Source organism: Gavia stellata, chromosome 4, assembly GCF_030936135.1.
Source record: "Gavia stellata isolate bGavSte3 chromosome 4, bGavSte3.hap2, whole genome shotgun sequence".
Taxonomy (NCBI): Eukaryota; Metazoa; Chordata; class Aves; order Gaviiformes; family Gaviidae; genus Gavia; species Gavia stellata.
The window spans coordinates 37,460,849-37,483,165 of NC_082597.1; the positions used below are offsets into that span (position 1 = coordinate 37,460,849).

Consider the following 22,317-nt stretch of genomic DNA (forward strand, 5'->3'; position numbering starts at 1 on the left):
AAGCAGAGACTCGGAGGGGTGTGTGTGGAGTGAAGCTTCAGCTTTTTGACTCCAGGTTCAGCTATGCCAACACCACACACAACCTAATATTACTACCACACTGATTTTCACCACCTTGAGAAAAATACTCCCTTTTACCTGCTCAGTGTGCTGCACCCTATCGCATGAGACACTGCAAATAAACACAAGTTGCAGAGCACTTTATTTTCATATTTTCTAAAAACTACTTCCTTTGTACAGAATAGATTTTAATAAAAGCAGCAGCAGTCTTGTGCAACAACCACAACTAATGTTTTTGACAGTTTAACGTTCAAATACTGCTGCTGCCCTTTCTGGTGTTGCTGCTCTGCAGATGCTGGGATGCCTCTTTGCGAGAGCTGTGCCCGAGGCTCATGTGCTCCAGAGCTGACGACTCGAGAGCATCATAAGGCTCTTTGTCCACCACGCAGATTTTTGGTTTGGGTTTATACACAGATCACCTGACATGATAGGTTAATCCTTAAACCTCACTCATTTTTCTTTAATATTTGCATAAAAAAGCCTTTCCCCCTCCCTCCCCAAAGCCGCACTGTGAGCGAGCTCTTCTGAAGACACAGTCAAATTTGCTAGGCAACTGAAAAGTTGTGTTTCTTAACCTTTCTGCAGATAACACTTTTTCCTTATCCAGCCAGTTAGGGCAATAAAGTCTGCCTTATCTCCAGCAGCAGCTGCCATCAAGGCAGACCAAATGAGCTGGCTTTAGTTTGTGGGTTTGTCATAAATCTAGCGCTCATCAAAGGTGAGCGGCAGGAAGCAGTGGAAGTCCTTATTGATCTACCTGGCAGCTATCATGCAGATAGTTCACAATAAAATATTTCCTGCATTTAAGGGCCGAGCCTGCTCCCACTCAATTTAACAGGAGTTGGATCAGGCTCAGCACATCACAGCGCTAACCTTCCATCAGCTTGTCCCCATTCCCGTTGCCAGACATCCTTCCAGAAAACATCTCAAGCTCGGCTGAAATGGGACTGAGGGAGATTGCTCTGTGTAGCCGACAAGATTGGATTCTGCTTTCAAGAGGCGGCTTTCAAGCATGCAAGTATGATCTTGACATTGTGATCCCTTCCTGGAACAGGAGCGCCATCAAATTCTCTCTCGGTGTACAGTTAGGGGAATTACATTTTTTTCCTGCAGTCTACAGTCAGCCAAGGTCCCCTCCTCCACCCAAACATTGTTTTCAAGGACCCTCTAATTGGATCACTGTTCCTCATTACAGAAATGGTTGAGAAGAACTAGTGACTTTTGAAAGGTCTAGCAGTAATAGTCCAGATGAGGCTTTCCATACTTCCAGAACTCTGGATTCCTTATTTAAAAGTGCATGTAAACTTTTTATTTTTATTTATTTTCATTCCAGTCACAAAAAAGATGGAACATCCCTAATGATTTATTTGATACATTGCTACACATTGACAGCAGAGCTGGACATTTTTTGACATTTTTTAATTCTTTCTAGTCTATGATACTGTAAACAATGAAGTCAGTCTGCTTTGAAAGTGCAATTCAGTTCACTTTTAAAAATGCACAGCCTGTCTTGATTAAATCATTGCAAACCACTTCTAGCTAGACTACTGTCACCTGCCTACAAAACAAGAAGCCTTATTTAAAGCAAAAAACCCTCATACCTGACATCAACATGAAGTTATTTAACCTTTAGGTTATGAGATTACTTATTAGGCTGGATCATAGGTCCAGAAGAAAAAAGTTACAGGCTTTTAGCATTTTTCCCCTTGAAAACAAGAATTTCCTTTACTGAAAAGGTAAAGTGATTGGGAGAGACTGCATTTCATAAAGATTTAGTCAGATGGAAAGTCTGAGGTCACAAGTGAAATAAGATTAATAAAGCTGGCAGAGTTACCAGTGGACTGCTAATGTTCAAATAAGATTTCTCTTCCGCAGCCAAGCCTCAATGCTTGATTTACAATCCAGGGATCTTAACTTGATTCTAATATTTTTGGCGTCAGTGGAACAGAGGGAAGAGAGCAATTTGGAAGCTTCTGGTGCCTGTGAGATGAATTCTTATGTGAAGAAATGGTGATTTCTGTTTGGCTTTTTTTTTTTTTTTTCAAAAAAGATTTCTGTATTTTTTAGCCTTTTTTCTTTAACAGTTATTTCTGATGCTTCACTGGTAATTCTACAGAGAGAAGAATGTTCTACTATAAAACTCAGCTGCAACTTCCAGTTGGGTTTGCTGAGAACTGTTCTCCATTTACTGCAAGGCAGGACTCTTCTCCCTCTCCACCCCAATCAAACTGTGCTGGGCAGCAGTACCAGAAAATAAATACAGCGCAATGCTTTAAAAATCTACAGATCTTTCAAGTAGATACACAAGCAGACACTGTGAAATCCCCTCAAGTGATCAAATGAGAAACAAAACCGGTAAGTGAACTGACTATCAGAATTTCATCAGTGATAAGGCACCATATTTTCCAGTTTTTTCATTTGTTTAGTCTTGATTTGCAAGAACCTCAGATCAGAAATATCAGTCAGAGAACTTAAAAGTTAATAAAAAGAGTGACTACCAAACACTTTCTATATCCTTATGAGGTATGTTCGGACAACAGTGTTATCCTGTGTTATGGAACTGGAATATTTTCCATCCTTTTTCTTTCAGAAGCTATTATAGTTTTTTGGCATAAATCTGGCATAGTCTGCATCATGTGTTCTTGGTACTCTGCCATTTTATGGTGTATTTTGTGGCTGGATGTATTATATTTGACATTAGTTGTTTAAAATGGGAGTCCTCTCAAGGAAATACTAGTCACATTTCTTTCAAAAGGCCACTTACTTCCTGCTGTGCTTCCTGGGGATCAGCAAAGCAAAATGAAATTAAGATAAACCTAGACGTACACACTAGTGTGTCAGTTAATTAGGTGGCAGGGAACACTGCATGTATTTTACTGTACTTGAGTAAGGCCTGCTGATGCCTTTTCCAGCTCCTCCAGTACACACTGCTCTGGGATATCACCGGCAGTAGCAGTTTCACTGTATTCTGTGTTATTTTCAGAATTGCTGTTTTCCTCTGTGTCAACTATATCTTACAACTTTATCCTCTTATCATATTGTGCCATTTTCTCCAATAGGATATTCTACTATATGGGACTACTGCTCACAACAGCACGCACAGCACAACGCATCCAGAAGTTTTGCAAATTACTCAGCCATTATCATATGGACATGTTTAAGCCATTCAAAGTTTAAAACTAAAGGACATGGTGGTAGAAAGAAAGAGGGAAGTAGGAACCAAATCCATCCCTGGATTGGTCTCTCCTCTTATGAAAGACCAGGACCCTTTCCAAAAAACCACACATCTCTTACCACAGCATTGTGCAATGTGTCAGATGGCCAAAACAATCCTATGCTGAGGGATGCAGGGAGCCATGAACTGTAAGATAATTAAGACGCATCTGATTGGTGATTGAAGCACTGAACTGATGTTCAGGAGATCTAGGTTCATTTCCTCTTCAGGCTTGGGTTCCCCAAGCATCCTTCAGCAGATAAGTTAGTATCACTTAATCCTCATCTGAACAATTAAGAATAGGTCCTCTTTGAACCCTGTCTGGGCTCACGAACCTTCGTTTGAATGGTGCCAAACACAAAGAGCATCCCTGGGCTCAGTGCCACTGATGGCCGCCCGGTCTCTACTAGTAGTGAAGCCTGCCCTGGTAGCAGCAGTGCACCACCTTTGGCCTGAGCTGTGAACTTTTGGGGCGCTGCCTGGCTACACACATGGACACGGTATGCAGTAACACCACGCTGACCTCACATGACATTTTCAAAGTGCAACTTTGATAACTAATAGAAATGCACCCATCTGCAATACACTCATTCATCAATAATTCTAAACACGTTTTCCAAGGGAACGAGTAACAAAATCTATGCCATTTACTGTTGCAATTTAGACTATCATGACTGAAATTAATAGTCTCCTCAGAAGATGAAAGGAAAATTGCCTCTGGCAGTCATTGCCTGCACAACCACTGAATGTACCAGAGCAGTTCCCAGTCAATACCGGATTTTGTTCTCCCTCAAGATACACCAATACAGGAAGCCAGGCCTTTCCTGGAGTAGGCACTGTGTGAGCTCTCCTGACACAGTGCTAAAAAGAAAAGAAAGACACAAAAAGTCAAAAGAAAAGGAGGCTCGTGACCACCCACCAGTGGAAGGGAAGCAGTTTGGTGCACTGATCCTCTAACAGAAGCTGAAGGACCAAGGGAATACTGGTGCAAGGCTTTCATGCCTTACATCTTAAGAAGCGCTCTCTGACTGAAGGATTGATTGCCTCCTGCAATACTCTCACAAGTCCCCTGACACAGAAGTCTGCCTCTGCCATACAGTCTGCCTGAAATCTGCAGCTGTATGCTGTCCTCCCACTGCAAAAAAGGGGGTGCAGGTGGAGATGGAGGGATGACCGTGCCCAGAGCTGCTCAGAAGTCAGAATGACTGGGTAGTCAACTTGTTCTTTTGAAGTTGCCATGCCAGAGGTCTATGCCCAAGGCCATTCTTGGACACATGGCAATAAACCTGCATTAAAATGGAAGCTGGATAGGGAAAAACATTTATTTCCCCCCTCTCTCAGTTACTCAACCAGTACTAGCTGAAGCACAGTTTTGTCTAAGATGAGGCTGGAGGACTTCATATAGAGATGCTCACATGGCCTGAACAACTCATTATCCTGCAGATTTCTTTACACATGGAAATTAGGGCCCAGAAAAGAGGATGCGAATCCAGAAGATGCCGGTTAACCTACACCAACATCCTGTGTGGCCGAAGCAATCAATAGGCACTAAAGGCAGAGGAAAGATCCTTTGCCCTGACTGTGCTAACAGTGTCTACTGCACAGGGAGCCAACGCTCAGTAGCCTGCAGGCTGTAAATCCATACCCTCCCTCTGCCCATGCAGTAACTTTCCCACAGTGAACAGTATCTCTGCATTTACCAAGTAAAATATTAATGCTAAAATGATTATATGATTTTCTTCCTATTGTGCAGGAAGAGCACTGCAACATGTTTGAAACAAAGAAAATCAGCTTTAACTGCATATAAGAAAATAAATCCAAAGTAACTTTCAGATAAGAACTGCTGAAGATGGTGCAACAGACTGATAGCAGAACCTGGGGACTGCCAAGGTGAGTAAGGAGAATTATTTGGGATCTAATCAGCAAGACGGATGCAACCTTTGGAGTGTAATGTTTATGCCAACTTTGTAAGAAATTTGGGGTCTTTTTTTTTTTAAACACTAGATTAAAAATGTTACTTACAGAATGTTATGTTTGAAATTATCTCTAATTTTGTTTCACGCTCTTGCTGTCTTGCATGTATTTTCTTTGAACATGATACCCATAGCCCTGGTATATTTGTTACATATACAATTAAAATAAACAAACAAAGGTAAAGGCATTTTCCAAAGGAAACAGGAAAAACTCTTTTCAGATCAGCTGCTGTTTTCAAATATAGGCCAGAAAGGACATCAAAAGACAAAAAATCCCTTACAGGCAATGCTTTATCTCTCATTTCGTACAGAAGTAGCAGACTCCCTAGACACTAAACATACCTTTTATTTTAAAAGCAAACAAATTATTTTAAATGTAACTGAACTGTAAATATTTATTAGGCCTCTCTCCCATTTGGTTCTCTGAACATGAATACTCCCAAAGCAGTATTTCCTCTGAAATTTTCAGCTTCAAGCCAGTGAACCTGACTAAAAATCAAATGTGACAATTGCAGAAACATTTACAATTTTTCTTTAAAACCTTCCACTCCCGCCTTCAACCACCGGCATTTTGTCTAGTTTCAAACCACAGTGCTTGTGCCAGGCTGAAGATAAAAGACACCTTAAGACCAGGGAACGCCACTAGCCTTGGCCTGTCCACCTCGCATCAGGCAAAGCTGACAGTGAGCCTGCCTTGGCTTAAGCTTAAATTTCTAAGAGGAAAAAAGCAGGAGACCAGAAGAACCACAAAAGAAATCTCTCCGCCACATTAGGAATGACATTTTGACAAACAGCCAACCGACTTCAACCAACCAATCTGACCATTGATGAAAAACTTAAAAAGTAACAGGATTGCCCGAAAAATAACACCATGCATTTTCATTTATGGTTCTTGGGCAGCTTATCAGCCAACGCAACTTGGTGTATAAAGCATCCCACATCTAAGCTAGTCACCCTATCCCAGCTTTATGGGTGCTGCTATGCTAAATAAAACTAGCCTTTCTTCACCCATCCTATCCTGCAGCTACCAATGCTCACTAAGATCACCTCTAAGTTAGATAACTTTTCCCTGATCAAGATACTATTGGCATACTATTAGAGCAAATGAATAAAACCCTGCAATATTGTTCACAGGCACACAAAGAACAGTCCGTAGTATTTTACACCGTCACACAGTAAACACTGGGATGGATTGAAATACTTCTGTGGCTTGTTAGCTCTACGTCTGAGCTCTTATTATCCAACACCACTGAACTACTGAAGGTCTGCAGCTGAACAAGGTACACAAGCAAAACCATGCTAATAGATGGCCTTCACAGAAGAGACAAGACTCCTTCATCGGGATTTGCACCACCAGGCTTTTCTCCACATTTGCTGATGGCTAAAAGAATTACATGGTCAGTCACTGGTGTTCAGCAGACACGTAGTCCTTCACTGAGCCACAGTAACTCAGCAGCATGTGTCTGAACCTTAGATATTACCGGGCAATGTTTGTCAGCAGCAGCAACTGATTTGGTTCTCAGGTCTCTTACCAGATACTGAAGTCGCTGGCGTTCGGTCTCTGGAGTGAATTCTGAAGACATTGGAATGACTTCGCCATTTCGGATTATTATAGCCCTGTAATAGTAATAAAGCATCATCAGTAGAGGAAAAAAAAAAAATCAAAAAATACCCAGAAAACCACAGGGTAGAGTAACTTTCTTATTCTCTCCAGAGTCACAGTAAAATAAAGTCATTTCTTTTCTACTGAAGTTGTCAACAGAACAGGATAATAATTCCTTCCCTGCATCCTTTAGGCTGGATAACAAAGTATATTTGTATATGCCAAGTTCATTTCAGAGCTCACAAAAACATCCAAGCAACAGAGGCAAGAGTTATTTCAGTTGATGTCTACAGGGTATCCTTATTAAGTGAAATGCAGACACCCAGAGGAGATGCTGCAGAATCACTCACCTTAGAACAACTCTTTGCAGGTTTTAATCCCAGTTGTGGCTGACACTGTCTAAACTACTGGCTTCAAATGACTCATGCAAGCACTTTCCAATTATTGATCGGTCATATGTCATGTCAGAACATTTCTACTCCAACAGCAAATGGAAATGGCAAAGCAAATCCTGTTTAACACAAATTTAACTAGTTACCTGCCAAAAGACGACAGGTAATGGAATGACTATAGATCAGCTGGGAGATTTCACATACATTTCTGCAAATGGCAGAGAGGAAATTCTCTCAAACACCTGCCTGTTGCCTCTTAATAATCTGCTATGCTGTATGCAAAATACAGTCCAATTCTTCCCTGGTGTAATGTCACTGGCTGAAACACAGTCACAAGAGGGAAGGGTTTATCCAGTATTCCTATCCCATTCTGTGGTTATGTATTCCCTCACAGAACTGCATTCTTTTATCTTTCCATTATTTACACAGCTCTGTAAGTATAGTAACGTAACACTTGGCACTTCCGAAGAGCTGGATGAACTACATATCATCCTAAAGATTTTAATGCCTGGTGTGGAGCTGTTTCTCAATCATCAGTAGATTAATTCAGTGTTTGGACGGTAGCAGTGTATCAGCTCTCCTCTCGAATCTGCACAGAATTTGGTATAGATAAAACAAGCAACTGTCACTTGGATTGCAGTTTCTGTATGTTTTAAACGGTCTCCTTTCTGTGATCTTTTCATCCTGTTGATGTGATATTTACTTGCTAGCTTACTTGTCTTGATAACTTGATCAATTCGCTGGCATTGCTTCTATGGCAGGTATTCTGATGGCACTGCAATGCAACCAACAAATATGGTAGGCACACGAAGACTGAAAACTTAACCTCTGGATTCAAAACGCAGGCATCTTGAGAAAACCAGCCCAGGTACAAACCAGCTTTGAGAAATTAGTGGCACTGGATAACTTTCCAAGTCTTCTGGATAGGATACTGGACTAAAATTGTCTCCCAATGATTATCTACTATTGCTAGTACGCAAAAGGAAGGAGCATTATCAAAGAGGAAAAGAACTGTTCACGTTTCTGAGATTCACGTGGCAAAGAACAGACAGGTACAGGTTGGCACCACAATGGGAGAGGTGGGAAAAGGCTCCAGTGATGAGGGGAAAACAGCTCTGCTTTGATGGATAGCAAGTTTACTGCTCCTGGACTTCCAGCACTCTCTTGCAAATAATCCCATGAAGAAATTAGAGGTGGCAAGAGTGCAACCTACATACTGAAAGCTCCCACCAGCCCTCCACTGCTACAATTAAAAACAATTATTGTGTGCTTGAAATGAGACAGACATGGTAGTTGTAACTCGTTAATTTCTTAAGAGAAATTTGTGCAGAATTTTTGATAGAATTTTTTTCCCCTTTATGGGATCTGGATATATTTCAGGCTTACAAAAATGCCAGTCCAATTAAAAACGATAAAGGTTTGCTGAAAATTTTTCTTTTGGATTTCTGAGACAGTCATTTAAAAATTAATTAAGAACTCCACCTCCTCTTTTCTGCAAAAAAACCTTTGCTTTTATTTCTGCAATTCCTAAGGTATTCGGCTTTGAACCGGACGCATTTACTCAAAGACAGTGGACAGTTTTTATAACCTTTTCATATGTAATTTGACTCACTTGAGTAGGCTTCCATTTCAGGGGACTGTGGGTTTAGTACAGAGTAAGTACTCTGGCAACAGTCTAGACCAGACTGATCAAAGGAGCTGATCAGACACTAACCAAATTTTACACAGTAGTTTAAGAGAGTCATAAGGGATCTACTGATCCTGTGCTTGTCTGAAAGAGCTAGTTTAAAAAACACACATTGATATAACTTCCAGCGCGTCAGGCTAATTTTTTAATTATCCTTTGCTTCCCCTTTAATCACCATTTCACAGGAAATCCATATTTTAAAGACCACTCAGACCAGTCTGGGCTTCACCTTTTTTCTTTGTGCACACTGACATACTTCCTATATATGTTGATAGCTATCATTCTCACTTCTATGGGTAGAATTGGGCCCTGAGGGACTCACATCATATAAAAAGCAATTCAGAGGCAAGTGGGTCAACCTTTCATGGCTCAACTTATTTTCACTAGAAATCGCAGCCACCTGGGATGAAAAGCACAACCCAGCACAAAAAAAGCCCCAAACCTTTGGAGGGGGGGAATTAAAGCAATGCTGTTGATACCTGATAAAACAGGGCCTCAGTTTTATGTTTTTCATTAATGTTTTCAGCGGTTGGACTTTATTCGACTTGAAAGTTACAGCTGCTCATAAGAGTCAAATTATTTGATCCGAGGAATTAGACAGCTCTAGATATGAGTAATGGGGGGGACACAGACAGACATACACAGGTCACCAGTCTGAATTCAGCTCTGGTGGGTTCATTATCCTCTTACCAGGCTCTTTACCTTTCCACACCAGCTGCTTAGCTGTTTCATGACAGCAAAGGGTATTTCTGACAGCCTAAGTGACAAAAACAGACGCATTCGTCAGCCGTCTCACTGGAGAAGCTGGGTGCAAAAGCCTGGCCCAGGAGTCACCCTGCTCGGTGGGATTTTCCCGTGTGATTGAAGAGGTGCCGAATCAGGCCCTAATCGAGTTCCGAGACTGAACTGCCCTTTCTGTGACCTCGCAGTGACAGAGCTGCCAAGCACCGACTGAAGGCTTTTCCCACTGAGCAACCTCCAGAGCCCTGAATTCAATAGCCCAAAGTCAGTAACTGCTGACGGGGAGGGAGCCTGGCTGATGCGGCAGCCACAAACAGCCCAGCAACTGCTTTTAGACACCCACCTTACACGGTCCTGCAGGACAATTAATTTTGACTTTACGCTTCCTAATGGACTAAGCAGCAACATGGCGTTACGTGAGCATTACTGCTTCTGCCATGCAATGAAAGATGCATGTATGCAATGAAATAGCGCTCTGAAAGCATTTAGCACCCATGCACTGTGGAAATATGAATGTATCATTTTATACCAGAATACAGCTGTCCTATTAAACTGTCAGAAATAGCTACATAAGAAGCAAGAAGAACTCGAAGAGATGCAGTGCCCAGAGAGCATCTGATTCTGCTATGTTTAATAGTGACATTTTAATTTCAGTGACACTAGTGAAACACATTATAGCAGAGCCACAGGGTGAGCCTGCCAAAGGCAGCCGGATGATTCATGTTTGCAGGGGAGAAGTATGTCAGCACTAACCAAATATTCTCTGATGACAAGGTTGCTTCAGACCCATACCAATCATTAATTCGTATCACCAATGAAGTAGTAATTAAAAAATAAAAAGTTTTTTTGGCAGGATAGGAAATCGGGAGTCACAGATCTGCAGCCCCCTTGGGGCACTGCCCTCCATGCTCTGTGGATCATCCACAGCAAGCAAACAGGAGAAACTGCTGTTAAGTCTTGAGGCCACGGAGGCCATTAAGTCACTTATTTTGATCCCTTCTAAAAGCAAACTACAGATTTCCCTGAGTCCTTTCCCCTCTTTTGAACCCAGCTACCTAACTCCCCACCCACACAAACTACAGGATCAGACTTGGTCTTGAGTTTCACAGGCACCTGCTCTGCACGACAAAGGAAGTACGTCCCCTAATCCAGAGCTGGTAAATATGCACAGAAAACAGGAATATACTGGGGAAAAAAAGGTCCTCAAAACACAGCTGAAGTAACTTAAAATGGAAGAAACAAAAATCTGATTTTGTACCTCTCTTCCAGCCACTTCACTGAGCATTTTCTGATCCAGAGAAGCCATGCCCTGAACAACCAAATATGGAGCAAGAGATGTGCCAGAGCCTCAGTGTGTAAGGCAGGACTGGCAGTCACAGCAAATCCTGCAGCGGGCTGCATCCACTCAGTCACACGCAAATGAAAAGAAACACCAAGAGCTTAAAAGACTGCATGTAAATCTACAGAAAATACTACATTTATCTTTTGGATTGACATAACTGCATAGACCATGATGATCACCTAAGGGATCTTTTGAGTATTTCAGCATTCACACAGAACCTTAAGTATATGGTTATTTTCTATATTCAGATTCAATACTGTAAAACAGTATTTGGTGCTTTGGTATATACGCCCTTTTATGTGGTGAATGAAGCAACAAAAGGGTAAAAATCTGCCACTGTGTTGTACTGCTGCTCTCACACTCAGGATATAGCAAGAACACTGGCTTAAGGAAAATATCAACATATCAATTGCTTTTGCATTTTTAATATGGATAAAACAGCCACCTCTCCTTGAATCAAGCAGGGTTTGTTTTTTTTCTTTTTTTTTCTTTTGTGGAGAACACAATCAGCTGAGAATTGCACAGCATCCTTTCTGAGTTTCTTATGAGAAACAAACAGAGGGAAACTCATACATTTTAGAGGAAGCTATTGTTGGTTACTCTCATTTAATCATACAGAGAAAGAAACACTTTAGTGAACAAGGTCAAAAGTGTAATTTCACTGCTGTCATGGGTCTATTGGGATTCTGGTGTTCAAAACAAAGAGGCATCTCCTACTGTTAGGAGTATTCAGGGGACACCCTGATTCCATTACACACTTTTTCAGCCAAAAATGATTTGAAACGCAACATTAAACTGCACATTTCTACAACAGAGGATAAAAATCTGGTAAAGGTGACAAAAGAGATACCGTTCAGAAAACCCTTTTTGACAGCGTATATCAATTCCAAGCCACAGGGAGGATGTATCCATTTTGTCAAAAGGTGTTAAGCATTGTGGATTCGGTGCAGATGGAGCAGAAGTGTCTGGCCTGTCTGAAGAGGTATTAGAAATGTGTCAATGGAAAAGAAAGAGGGATTAAACTGACAGAAAGAATAAGGCAGGGTTTTATTACATTCAAAGAGGAACCAAGCAGTAGATTTTAATTAGGTGTGTCACAAAATAGCTGGGGAAAAAAAAAGTAAATCCTAGAACTATGGAATCAGTCTAGATGGGTACTTGTTTACTATGGTAACTAAATGCATATACTTAAAGAAGCCAAAGAAGGGCAATGCTAATGTCTGGTGAGCTTCAAAACAGTTTTGTTTATTTACCTTTTCTTAGTTGCCAAGAAGTGTAAGAAGAAGTGATCATAAAAAGATTCAAAAAAATGTTTCTCTCCTCTCTCTAAATGAAGTACTGGAACTTACAGCCATTACGATTACTGATGACTTTTAATACATTCAGCCCTGGCACCTTGGTTTCACTTAATATGAACTGAATTACTCTCCCTTAGTCCTATGCAGACTCATTTCTCAATGTTTCTTTAGGAACCAGGTGAACAAACACCTCACTGCACTGGCAATAATCATGGAACTACAGTGCAAAGCCTTTAAACGATTTCCTTAATTTTATGAATTAAGGCAGGCTGAGGATAGTGAAACAAACCATTATATAACATTTAGCTGGCATTAAAACAGGCCCCAGCAACGACATATACCACCACCATAAAACTCAGAGGTGAAAGCAACAACCCTCAGCAACACCAACGGAAAAAAACCCTGGCTGCCTCCCACCTGTAATACCCAAGAGATATTTCAAAAATGCCCGAACACCTACTTGGCATCGCTACCAAGAAGAAAACAAGCAACAAACCAGGGAGGAGTAGAGCCAATGAAAATTGCCTCTGTCCTCACTTTCCATCTACTGCCACTCAACAGTCCGGCCACCCTGGTTTCTTCACATTTTTCAGTGCACACATCAGGCTGTCCACAGAAATATTGTGATAGAACAGAAACACTGGATCATTTTTCTGTCAGCCAAACAAAGCCAACGTTAAGAAGGAATGCACTCTCCCTGCTTGTGGCTCTTCCTGTGACAATGCAGTCTTACTGTGTATGCCATGGTTAAAGCAGGCTGCTTGGGTACATTCATTCATTCATCACTTGGGGGAACTTCAGCTCCCTCAAGCCAATAAAAGGTGTGAGAACTTGCCTTGGTGAAGTATTGCACAAAGGCAGGGTTAAAGTAATTTCCTACAGGAGTGTGCTTTGGCATTTCCTGCAGGAATAATGAAGAACCTTCCCAAACTTCTGCTAAAGGCCTTTTGCAGACTGCTAGCCACCCTGGCTGCTCCGAGGGTTAACATCTCAGCAGCACAACCTCTGAGTACAGCCCTGCTCTGGCAGGACACCAATGCAGGGCATTCCCAGGTATTTAATTCAAGGGCCTCTTCTCATGTCCTCACACCAGCATGGAGCCAAGTCTGCTACACCTCTCCTGTGGCAACCCGAGAACCTCCTCCTGCCTTTGAAAAGAAACAGGGAAAGAAATTACGAAATCTAGTCCCGGCAAGAGACCCTGAAAGTCATCTTTCAGGGGCGCCTACAAGCACAGGAGCTGTTCCTGCACACACATGCGTAGAGCTTTACATTTTTTCCAGCTACCTGACTCATTCATATTTGAATTTCTAATGCTTATTTAGTGATTCCTGTGGAGACAGCCTCTGGGCAAAATGGGGCTGCTGATATATTCTAAAGGCACTATTCTGGTAGTCTGTCTTTAGTAAAGGAATTATATTATTTTTAATAAAGGATCACAAATGGGCAAGTAGAAGCTGTTTCTCAAAGCAAAATAATATTCATAGATTTCCACAGAAGGGCTTACTTTTCATCTACACTAGCACCTGAGTCAGTCCGCATCTTCCTTACTGCCACCAAAAATAATAAAAATCTGCATTTTTAGAACTGATCTCACATTCCATCCCACGTAGTCAACTAACAACTTAATAAGCAGTACTTAAAGGGATTTTCTACTCCCGGCGGCCTCCCTCTGCCCTGTATATTGCATCCAACGATGAGAAGCACTTGGCCGTCACCAACATTGTAACTAAATTACTTCAGTTGTTTCTGCATCACTACTCACTCTACAGTTTTAAATTAAATATAATACTGAGCTTGCAGGCTGTCCACAGAGGAGATAGCTTGGAGAAGACACATTGCCTGGTCATTTTTGATGCCAGGAGCTGCAGTTCTCAGTGCCTCTTTGGCAGGCTGCAGCTCCATTCCCATGGGACTCTCCCCTGAATTCTCTGCTCTGGTTTAGGTCCTCAAGTGTATTCCTTCTCTGATGCGATCTAAGTATGGAGTTATTATTAGAAGTTGGCTTATTATTAGCAGTTGGCTTATTATTAGTGCTTCATTTTAGCGATAATTATAATTTTTTTTTTTTGTACTCCCACCCCATCACTAATGGGATGGCACTGGCTATCTGTATAGGATTTTTCATTTACCTGTTTAATCAGGAAAGTGACTTTTGCTATTGAACCAGTGGTGACTTTATATGTTTACCTATACACTTCTAGTATTATCTACTCTGGTTCCAGTAGCACTAAACCAAAAGCCAATGAACTAAACTAAAATGATATGTAATTAATTGTGTGTACTTTCCTCTTGGTTTACATCTGAACCCAGCAATCTTTCAGAGAGGACTTCAGCTGGCATCTAGGAAGCTATTACAAGCCAGTTTATAGTGAGTTTATAGCGACACTGCTAGCAGACGAAAACTGCCTGCCATCGGTTCCAGCATCCTTAGGTTAGAGATTTGCTGCCTCACGGGATTCATTTTGCCCATGATGATTTCAGTGTATTCTTCATTTGAACACAGCTAAGTCCAGGGTTGCAATGATGATACACCACCGCATTTCTGTATCATGGCTGAACAACATGCCACCAATTACTCAGGCTGTGCCACGGAAATGAACAAAGAAGCACAGTCACGTCTCTGTGGCCAGCTCTGAGCCTCAGGACTGGTATCTGTAGAATCAAAGTCTTTTTCTTTGCTGTCCAGGATATCAGATTCATCTCCAGGACGAGTTACTATGGCAACTAAACCTGGGCTTAGTGGATGAAGGCATCGCTGTGCAAGTCAGTGTTTATTTTGCCCGTAATATGGCTGGGATATGGCTGACCATGTAAGATGGAAGAAGCACTGATTTTTTTTTCCCCCCTGCTCTTCACTGTCTTACCACTGAGGAAGTCAGAATGACTTTTAGTACCTAAAGCATCACATCTACTTCGATCCCAGCTTTTCTGCTTAATTCAGCAGCAGTTGCAGGATATTGGAACAAGCTGGGCCAAGAAGTAAAAGCAGATTGAAAGTCACACTCGCTGCTCACCCTGCATCAGTGAATTTTTACCCAAGCCCTGCTTCATTCACCCATGCAGAAGTGACAACGGAAGCCCTCGCTAAAAGCCCCAGGAGCAGGGCTCAAGCTGCACTGCATAGCTGCTGCTGAGACTGAACGGCCTGAGCTGCCTGGCAAGCTCACTGAATTCATTGGATGAGAAAAGCTTTCCAACACAGTAAGGACCACAGCAGACTTGAAACACTCACCATCAAGCCTGGGGTGCTCCTCCTGGCCCTCCTCTCATAGTATGGATGGGAGCTAGAGGTCCAAGGTGCCCAGCCTGCTTAGCGTGCCTTGGCTCTGGCCCTGTAACACTGCAATGAAGAACCTGCGGGTCTCTCTGTGATCAGCTACAAAGGTATAGATTTAAAAAGAAGGTTTTGAGCTTAATGCACAGCACTGGGAGATCTGGGTTCTAGTATATTTGCTTATATCATGAGCTGCCTCTATTAGAGGTCACAGTCTCTTCATGCATCAGTAAAGTACTGGTAAAAGAGTGATTAAAATTACATCTCGGCATCCTTTGCCCATCTTGTCTCAGACACTACGAGCTCTACAGGCTACACATGCAACATACGTGCAAAGATGTTATTAGTGGGAATTTTTCCTTGACCAGTTCTTATATTCACCAATAAAAATAGGCATGAGTGGAATTTTTACTTGCAGTGGCAACAACCAGCTTTTTTTTGTCTAGCTTGATTAGTTTGTTTGGGTTTTGTTGGTTTTGGTTTTTTCTTTCCTTTTTTTTTTCCCTCTCTTTTTCTTTTTTAAAGGCTGAAAACCTACAAAAATTAAAGTTAATAGAATTCATCACTCCTGGAAACTAATACCAATGAACTGTGGCTTTCCAGTTTACTGATATTACTTGAATGGTCAAAATTCCTCTCCTTCCTCATAATCTAGAGCATAAGGACTTCATGGGTAGATGATGTCTGTGTGGTTAGGACCAAAGACTTAACTGAATGTACCACTCATCGAAAAGATTTACAATGGCTTCAACACCTGCTAGATTGCCATAGACATTGCTAAGGCATATGCCCTCCCAGGAAAAAACAAGAGTTTGGAGAAAAGGCAGGACATTTGTTCTGTATTCAAAAGCCTATGAACATTTACTGCCAAATAAATCGTTTCTGCCAAGTCAGTGCTGAACACGACATGCCAGTACCCTGGAACTTGTCATCCACTGGATCGCTAGAAAATGCTCTTCCTCATCACTGCACTGAGTGCAATGACTTATTTCTGATCCAACAGCTCTTCTCCACACCTCAGTTAAAGTGTTTCCTGAAGTGCCTCCAAAAGCTTTACCCAGCACAAATCCTGCAATATCTGAGATTGCTGCTATTCCTATGAATCCTGTGCTCTTGCTTCCCCCTGGAAGGACACCAGGCAGAAGTGCTTTCTGCAGGCCTGCAAGTCAGGCTTCCAAGGAAGAGAAGCAGGGGAAAGAGAGAGATGGGACCTGGCCTGAGTGTGACTAAGATGCCACGCTCTTTTCCAACATTTTCAGCTAGGCAGGATCAGACTTCACCTACCAAACTGCAGTCAGTGAAGGAGAATGTATGTAGGAGAGACTTGTTCGTCTTGAATTCAGCCTCTCCTCACTACACAGGCTCCTGAGCAGACCAGGCTTAGGTTATCTATGGCCCTGAAACGATCAAGCATTTACTATTTTCAAGTGATTCTGTCAAAGAATTAATAAGAATCTGAAAAGGGGATGTGCACATAACTTGCCCAATACACAGTCCATAAGTGTTTCTCTCGCCTCTTGGGAGGCATCTTTTGAGGATTTGGAGGTATTAGAACTTCAGAGGATGAAGAGGAGTCACCATGGATTGCATGGTCCCAGGGTGAGAAGGTGTGGTTCAGAGATTTGCAGCTCTTTTTGTCCCATCTTTAGGAGGAGACAGGAAAAAGAACGGTTTTCCTAATACTGCAGACTGGAGAAGCTTAGTAACCGAGTTAGTCTTTCCTCTAGAGAACTCTAAGTACTAAGTACAAAGCACAGTTATTGTTGCTTATGCAGACACAGATGCAAGGAGACAGAGGGCTTAGGCACACCACTCAAGGGGAAACAGGGAAAATATACACCATTTAGATCAGAAGGTGGGTAGTTAAGAAAATCAGAAAATGAAAGTTCATTAAAAATACTGTAAACCAAAGACTAAAGCAAACTAGCTCTACAATAGTAATATATTAGAACACTTTTTGCTTTCCATCCTTACACAGTGTTAGAGCTTCTGGCAAAAATCACCCTGCTGGACTGCCTTGAGGAAGAGGTCAGATACCATGAACCACAAAAATGGGTCAGAATCATCAGTTCTGACTTCTCAGAAATTCTATTTATGCTACAGTACCAGCCAGCAGATACATGGCTGTTTCCGTGCCTCTCTCATTTACTTCATAAAAGCAGATTAATCCCCCAAATTTTACTTCCTACGATGAGAATTATGCATGAGGGAAGCAGTTGACAAGCAACATGACACTGAAGAAGAGGAAATATAAATGTAGTGAGATTCAATACAAGCAGCAAATCTGGAAAGAAATGAAACAGTAAACGAAGTAGAATACAATTTTCAATTCACTGTTTTATTACACTGGGAGAAGTTGGTATTATAAACACACTCTCCCACATCTGGTAACCTGAGGCAATGAAGTTGCTTAATCCTGCACCCAGATGGAAGCACCACAAAAACATTCACTCAATGAGCTCCTATCATTTAACAATACCAAATGCCTTAGCATTAATTCTACACTTGCAAAAAGGAGACAAAAATCTATTCTGGACATGAGGATGTGTGTTCAAGCAGAGGGTGAATATGCCCTGAAAACATAAGCACAGGGGAGCAAGAGCAAGGAAGCAAAAAGATGATAAAAAAAAGCTGATGAAGCAATGCAAAAAATCCAGTGACCCTGCAAGTTTGTGAAGCCTCTGAAACATCAAGCTCTCTGCTTTGATCCCATCTTCTGCCAATAAATCAAAAAAGCCCAAGAAGCCATTTGCAGATTGAGTGAGAGTTTCAGGGCCTATGGAAAAGTCAAATCAACTTGTGGTGTTCTGCTTCTTGCATAATGACAAAAGCACAGCTACCCTACGTGGCATCAAGCACAGCACAGAATAGCAGTGCCTGCAGTCTCTCAGCAGCTCCTTAGCCAGACAACATGAAAGCCAGAAGAACACCCATGCCAAAGATAGTTAATATGATCATACTCCATTACAGTCACTATAGTGATATTGGGCAAACATTATGCTGCATGAGGCTATACAATAATTGGGCAGTAATCAGTAAAAACATTAAGTCCCTCTTTTACTACTGCTTCATCACTAGCTATAAAACAACATCCTAATAAAGAGCATAAAACTAGAAAGAACCGAGATTAACAAGGCGTGTTATGGCAGTTTAGAAGTAAAAGTCACTTTACCGATATAAAATTGAACAATACTATTTAAAAGAATGAGCAGAAAAGATTTACTGTTCCTTATTAAAAAAAAGCAGCTATTCAGAGGGCCTGGCCTAGTTACCATCGTGTATATGTCAAAATGGTAAGCAAAGCACAGTGCATCAACGCTCACCAGAAGAGCACTATATATTGGATAGCTGACTGTAGCATTATCAGCCCCTAATTAGATAACCTTGCATGGACAATCCTAACCACTGACAGGAAGAAAGAGAAAGAGAGAGAAACATCAGAAAAAGCTTTGGCCAATATTCGGACATGAATTTTGACTGTACAAGTAGGTATATTTATGTCGGAGTCCAAGAACGATCAGATAAGCCGTTAAAGAATGGAAGTGGCTCCCCCCAAGTTGTTTTTATCAGGCTCTGAATACATCACCTCATTTTTAGTAGGGTTCTGGTATCATGTGCAGTTAACGTATAATTATTACAGAACTGTGACTGCATCGTTAGCAGAAGTTTAATTATATCATTGACATTAGTGATGCCATAACATCAAGCTCAATAATAGTTCATAACAAAACCTACAATTAGCACAATTTTTCCTCCCTTTTACACCAACCGAAAGTGTTCAGCTTGGAGTAGCCTAATAGTCCATACAGAAGTGAGCTAAGGCTGAACCTGAGAGGATTGCTGGCTGGTAATTTAGTAATATGGTAATTAAAGTCTTTTCATGATGTAATTACACATCAACTACAAAAGGACAGCTGCTATACAACACTGCCAGGGTACGTGGCATGAAATGATTAAATTTGAGAGGCTTTGGTGGTTAAACTGAATACCACAGACATAAGTCTGAGGTATAGCTGGCACTGCATAGCACATTATTATTCAAGTCTCACACTTGGCGCTTCCTTAGTCTCGTTGTGATAGTAACAGTTTGTTGCACGTACCTTGGTCTTGTGACAGCAGAAGCTGTTCAAAACCCACCTCTAAAAGCCTCTGCTGTTTTGAAGTTGCCTGGAATTAAAAGACCTAACCGTCTTCTGGGCAGTATAAATGAGGTTTGCGTGAACCCAAAATGTTTATTTCCCACCCCTGCAGCACGAAACCTCCTCTCACAGACTCTTGTTTGTGGGAAATGTAGCTTAATTTATTTGTAGGCTTTTTCCAGTGGGGGGGTGGAGAGGGGAGAAGGAAAATGATGACAGAGAAGAGGCACCAACGAGGAGGTGAACTCAAAGAAACTAAAGCTCAACTGAAGAACTGAGCGTTTCAACATCTAGTTCCAACAGCAACAAGTCCCCTGTTCGGATGAAAAACCAAACCCCACCAGTCCTCTCAAGAGCAGACAAACATTTTTTTTTAAGTAGTTTCCTTATTGTATTTCTCACCACTCTCACTTGCATCTGTACAAACTGCAAAGTTGACCACGCAAGGCATGAGACAGCAAAAAGGAACATATTTTTCCAACTAACACAAATAAAACTTCTTGGCTATGTGACTGGGCTCTTAAAAATATAGGAATGTACTGTGTACCCTGGCAGTAGGCAGAACACCTCAGAACTGCTTTTCTAGTCCTAAAATGTCCTTTTAGTGATGAGGAGCAACTTAGAAGTTTTGCAATAGCTGTTTTTCTCCCTTTCTGAAACACAGGAAGTGGGGATTTGGTGGGAGAGAGGCCCAGATCAACTGATCTTCTACATTTTAAAGCTTTTATTTTCTTGAGCTACAAAAATCTAGAAGTGGGATTATTTGAAAGTGAAAGATTTTGGGAATCCAGAGACTCATCCCCAGCATGAAGAAGGTTTCCGTGAGGTCCATTTGGAAAGTGCAAAACCAAACTATTTTGGATCTGGAGGGACCCTGTTACCTACAAGGTGCGAGGAATGAGTAGAAAAATTTGAGTCCTGGTTCAAACAAGACCCAGCCTTGCCGATGGCTTCCCTTCTAATTCCTACTCTTTCTGGTTTTCTGAAGAGATGTTTTTGATGGGCTTGATGAACATTCAAAGCCTCTTGAAGACTTTGTGGCTTTAACTACAGTGGATGCTTGGGCTAATTCAAGATCACCGACAATGAGTTTCCTCCCGTTGGGTGTCAGAGGCTGCAATGGAGCTGAGGCTGCTCTTGGGAAGCAGAGGAGGAATCCTGGGGGAACTGGAAGCAGCCAGTCATTTAAGAACAAAGATCTCAACTACTCAGAAGTAGGTCCTGCATGGCCAATTTTACACAGCACACTTAAGAGACAATAAAGCAATTTAGCCAATCCAATGGAAGAGACTCAACTGTACTTCAAGTACAATAGCACAGGAAAACATGATCATTTCTAATTTAATGGCAAAAGAGCTAAAATTGAGTGCCGCTAGTGGTTCTGATGACTAGGTAGGTGGTCTACTCAAACATGTTTGCAGCTACCCTCTGTGAGGACTCATTTTACATTTGATGCGAAAAAGATTCATATATGTCACTTGTCAATAGGAACTGGATGTGCAATTTGCAAAATAAACAGCAAATTCAGCACATTAAGAGCAATTGCCAACATGAAAAGAACAGGAACTTTATGCACAAAGGATTTATCTGATTTCTTACGCAGTTTAAAGCAGCAAGAGGCAATGAAAATGTTAGGTTTAAACTACAAAACATTTTGTGGTTGACTGCTGTCTCTGTAAATACATTGTGCACACACACTACAAACATGAACTGTGTGCGCACAAACCTCACAAATGCATAACCGTAGCAGTCTTCACCTAAAGACAATGTGGTTCAGTACCTTGGCAGACTATAATTTCTTAGCTGCTGACTAAGAGAACACAACAGCAGTCTGTATTATGCGCAGAACTATTCTCCCTGGCTTGTTTATGCACAGCGCTGCCAAAAGAAACATGTGAAGGTCTAAAGTCTTGCAAGACCAACCTCATTATCTCTCTCTGATGGTGGTATGAGTGAGAAAGGAAAAGAATGCAAGTGAGAGATTTCCAGTATGCTCCTAGCTTTAGCTAAATCAGAAGACAAAGAAAACGCTTCTCATCACAAGTCTTCAAGCATCCAACTTCTAAATATAATAAAGCAACAACTCCTGAACAACAGTATCAGTTCTGAGAAATGGACAAGTACACGAGCTAGAACAGGACACAATAAAAATCCTAACCTGTGATAGCCCCTCTCCCTCCCCTCCTCCCTGTTGCACGAGTAGCAGTTATTTGCTTACAGATAATTACCTTCAATTATATCAAAATCTGAGAGCCATGTGGCCTTCCAAGACTAAGGCTGGGGACAGGAGCCACAGGACTTCCTACTGAACCAGTCCAGCCCTACCAGCTGTTCCAGATGCAGTCACCTTGTCAGTGTTCAACACACAATTCTACTATTCACTCAACATCTCTTCCGTTTCAATGGCTCTTTCCACTCCTCTGCAACCATCAAGTCATTCAGAAACTGCCACAGGGCCAGAAGTGTTGTCAACCTCCCTGATTGCAACCACCACTCGACAAGATACTGGAAACCTATCACTGCCATTTGCATTAATTTCCATGAGAACCATTAAGTGATCCTCTTGTGATACTCTGCGAATAAGGAACTTG

At 41.6% G+C, this 22,317-nt stretch overlaps 1 protein-coding gene across 1 annotated transcript in view; it reads right to left on the reverse strand.

Annotated features, from left to right (window-relative positions):
• The window catches only part of PPM1H (protein phosphatase, Mg2+/Mn2+ dependent 1H), a 141,897-nt gene that overhangs the window by 29,813 nt on the left and 89,767 nt on the right, over window positions 1-22,317 (reverse strand). The window contains exon 5 of the mRNA XM_059816677.1: window positions 6,780-6,864. Within this exon, the coding sequence (XP_059672660.1) occupies window positions 6,780-6,864 (85 nt within the window). The remainder of the gene's footprint in view (window positions 1-6,779; window positions 6,865-22,317) is intronic.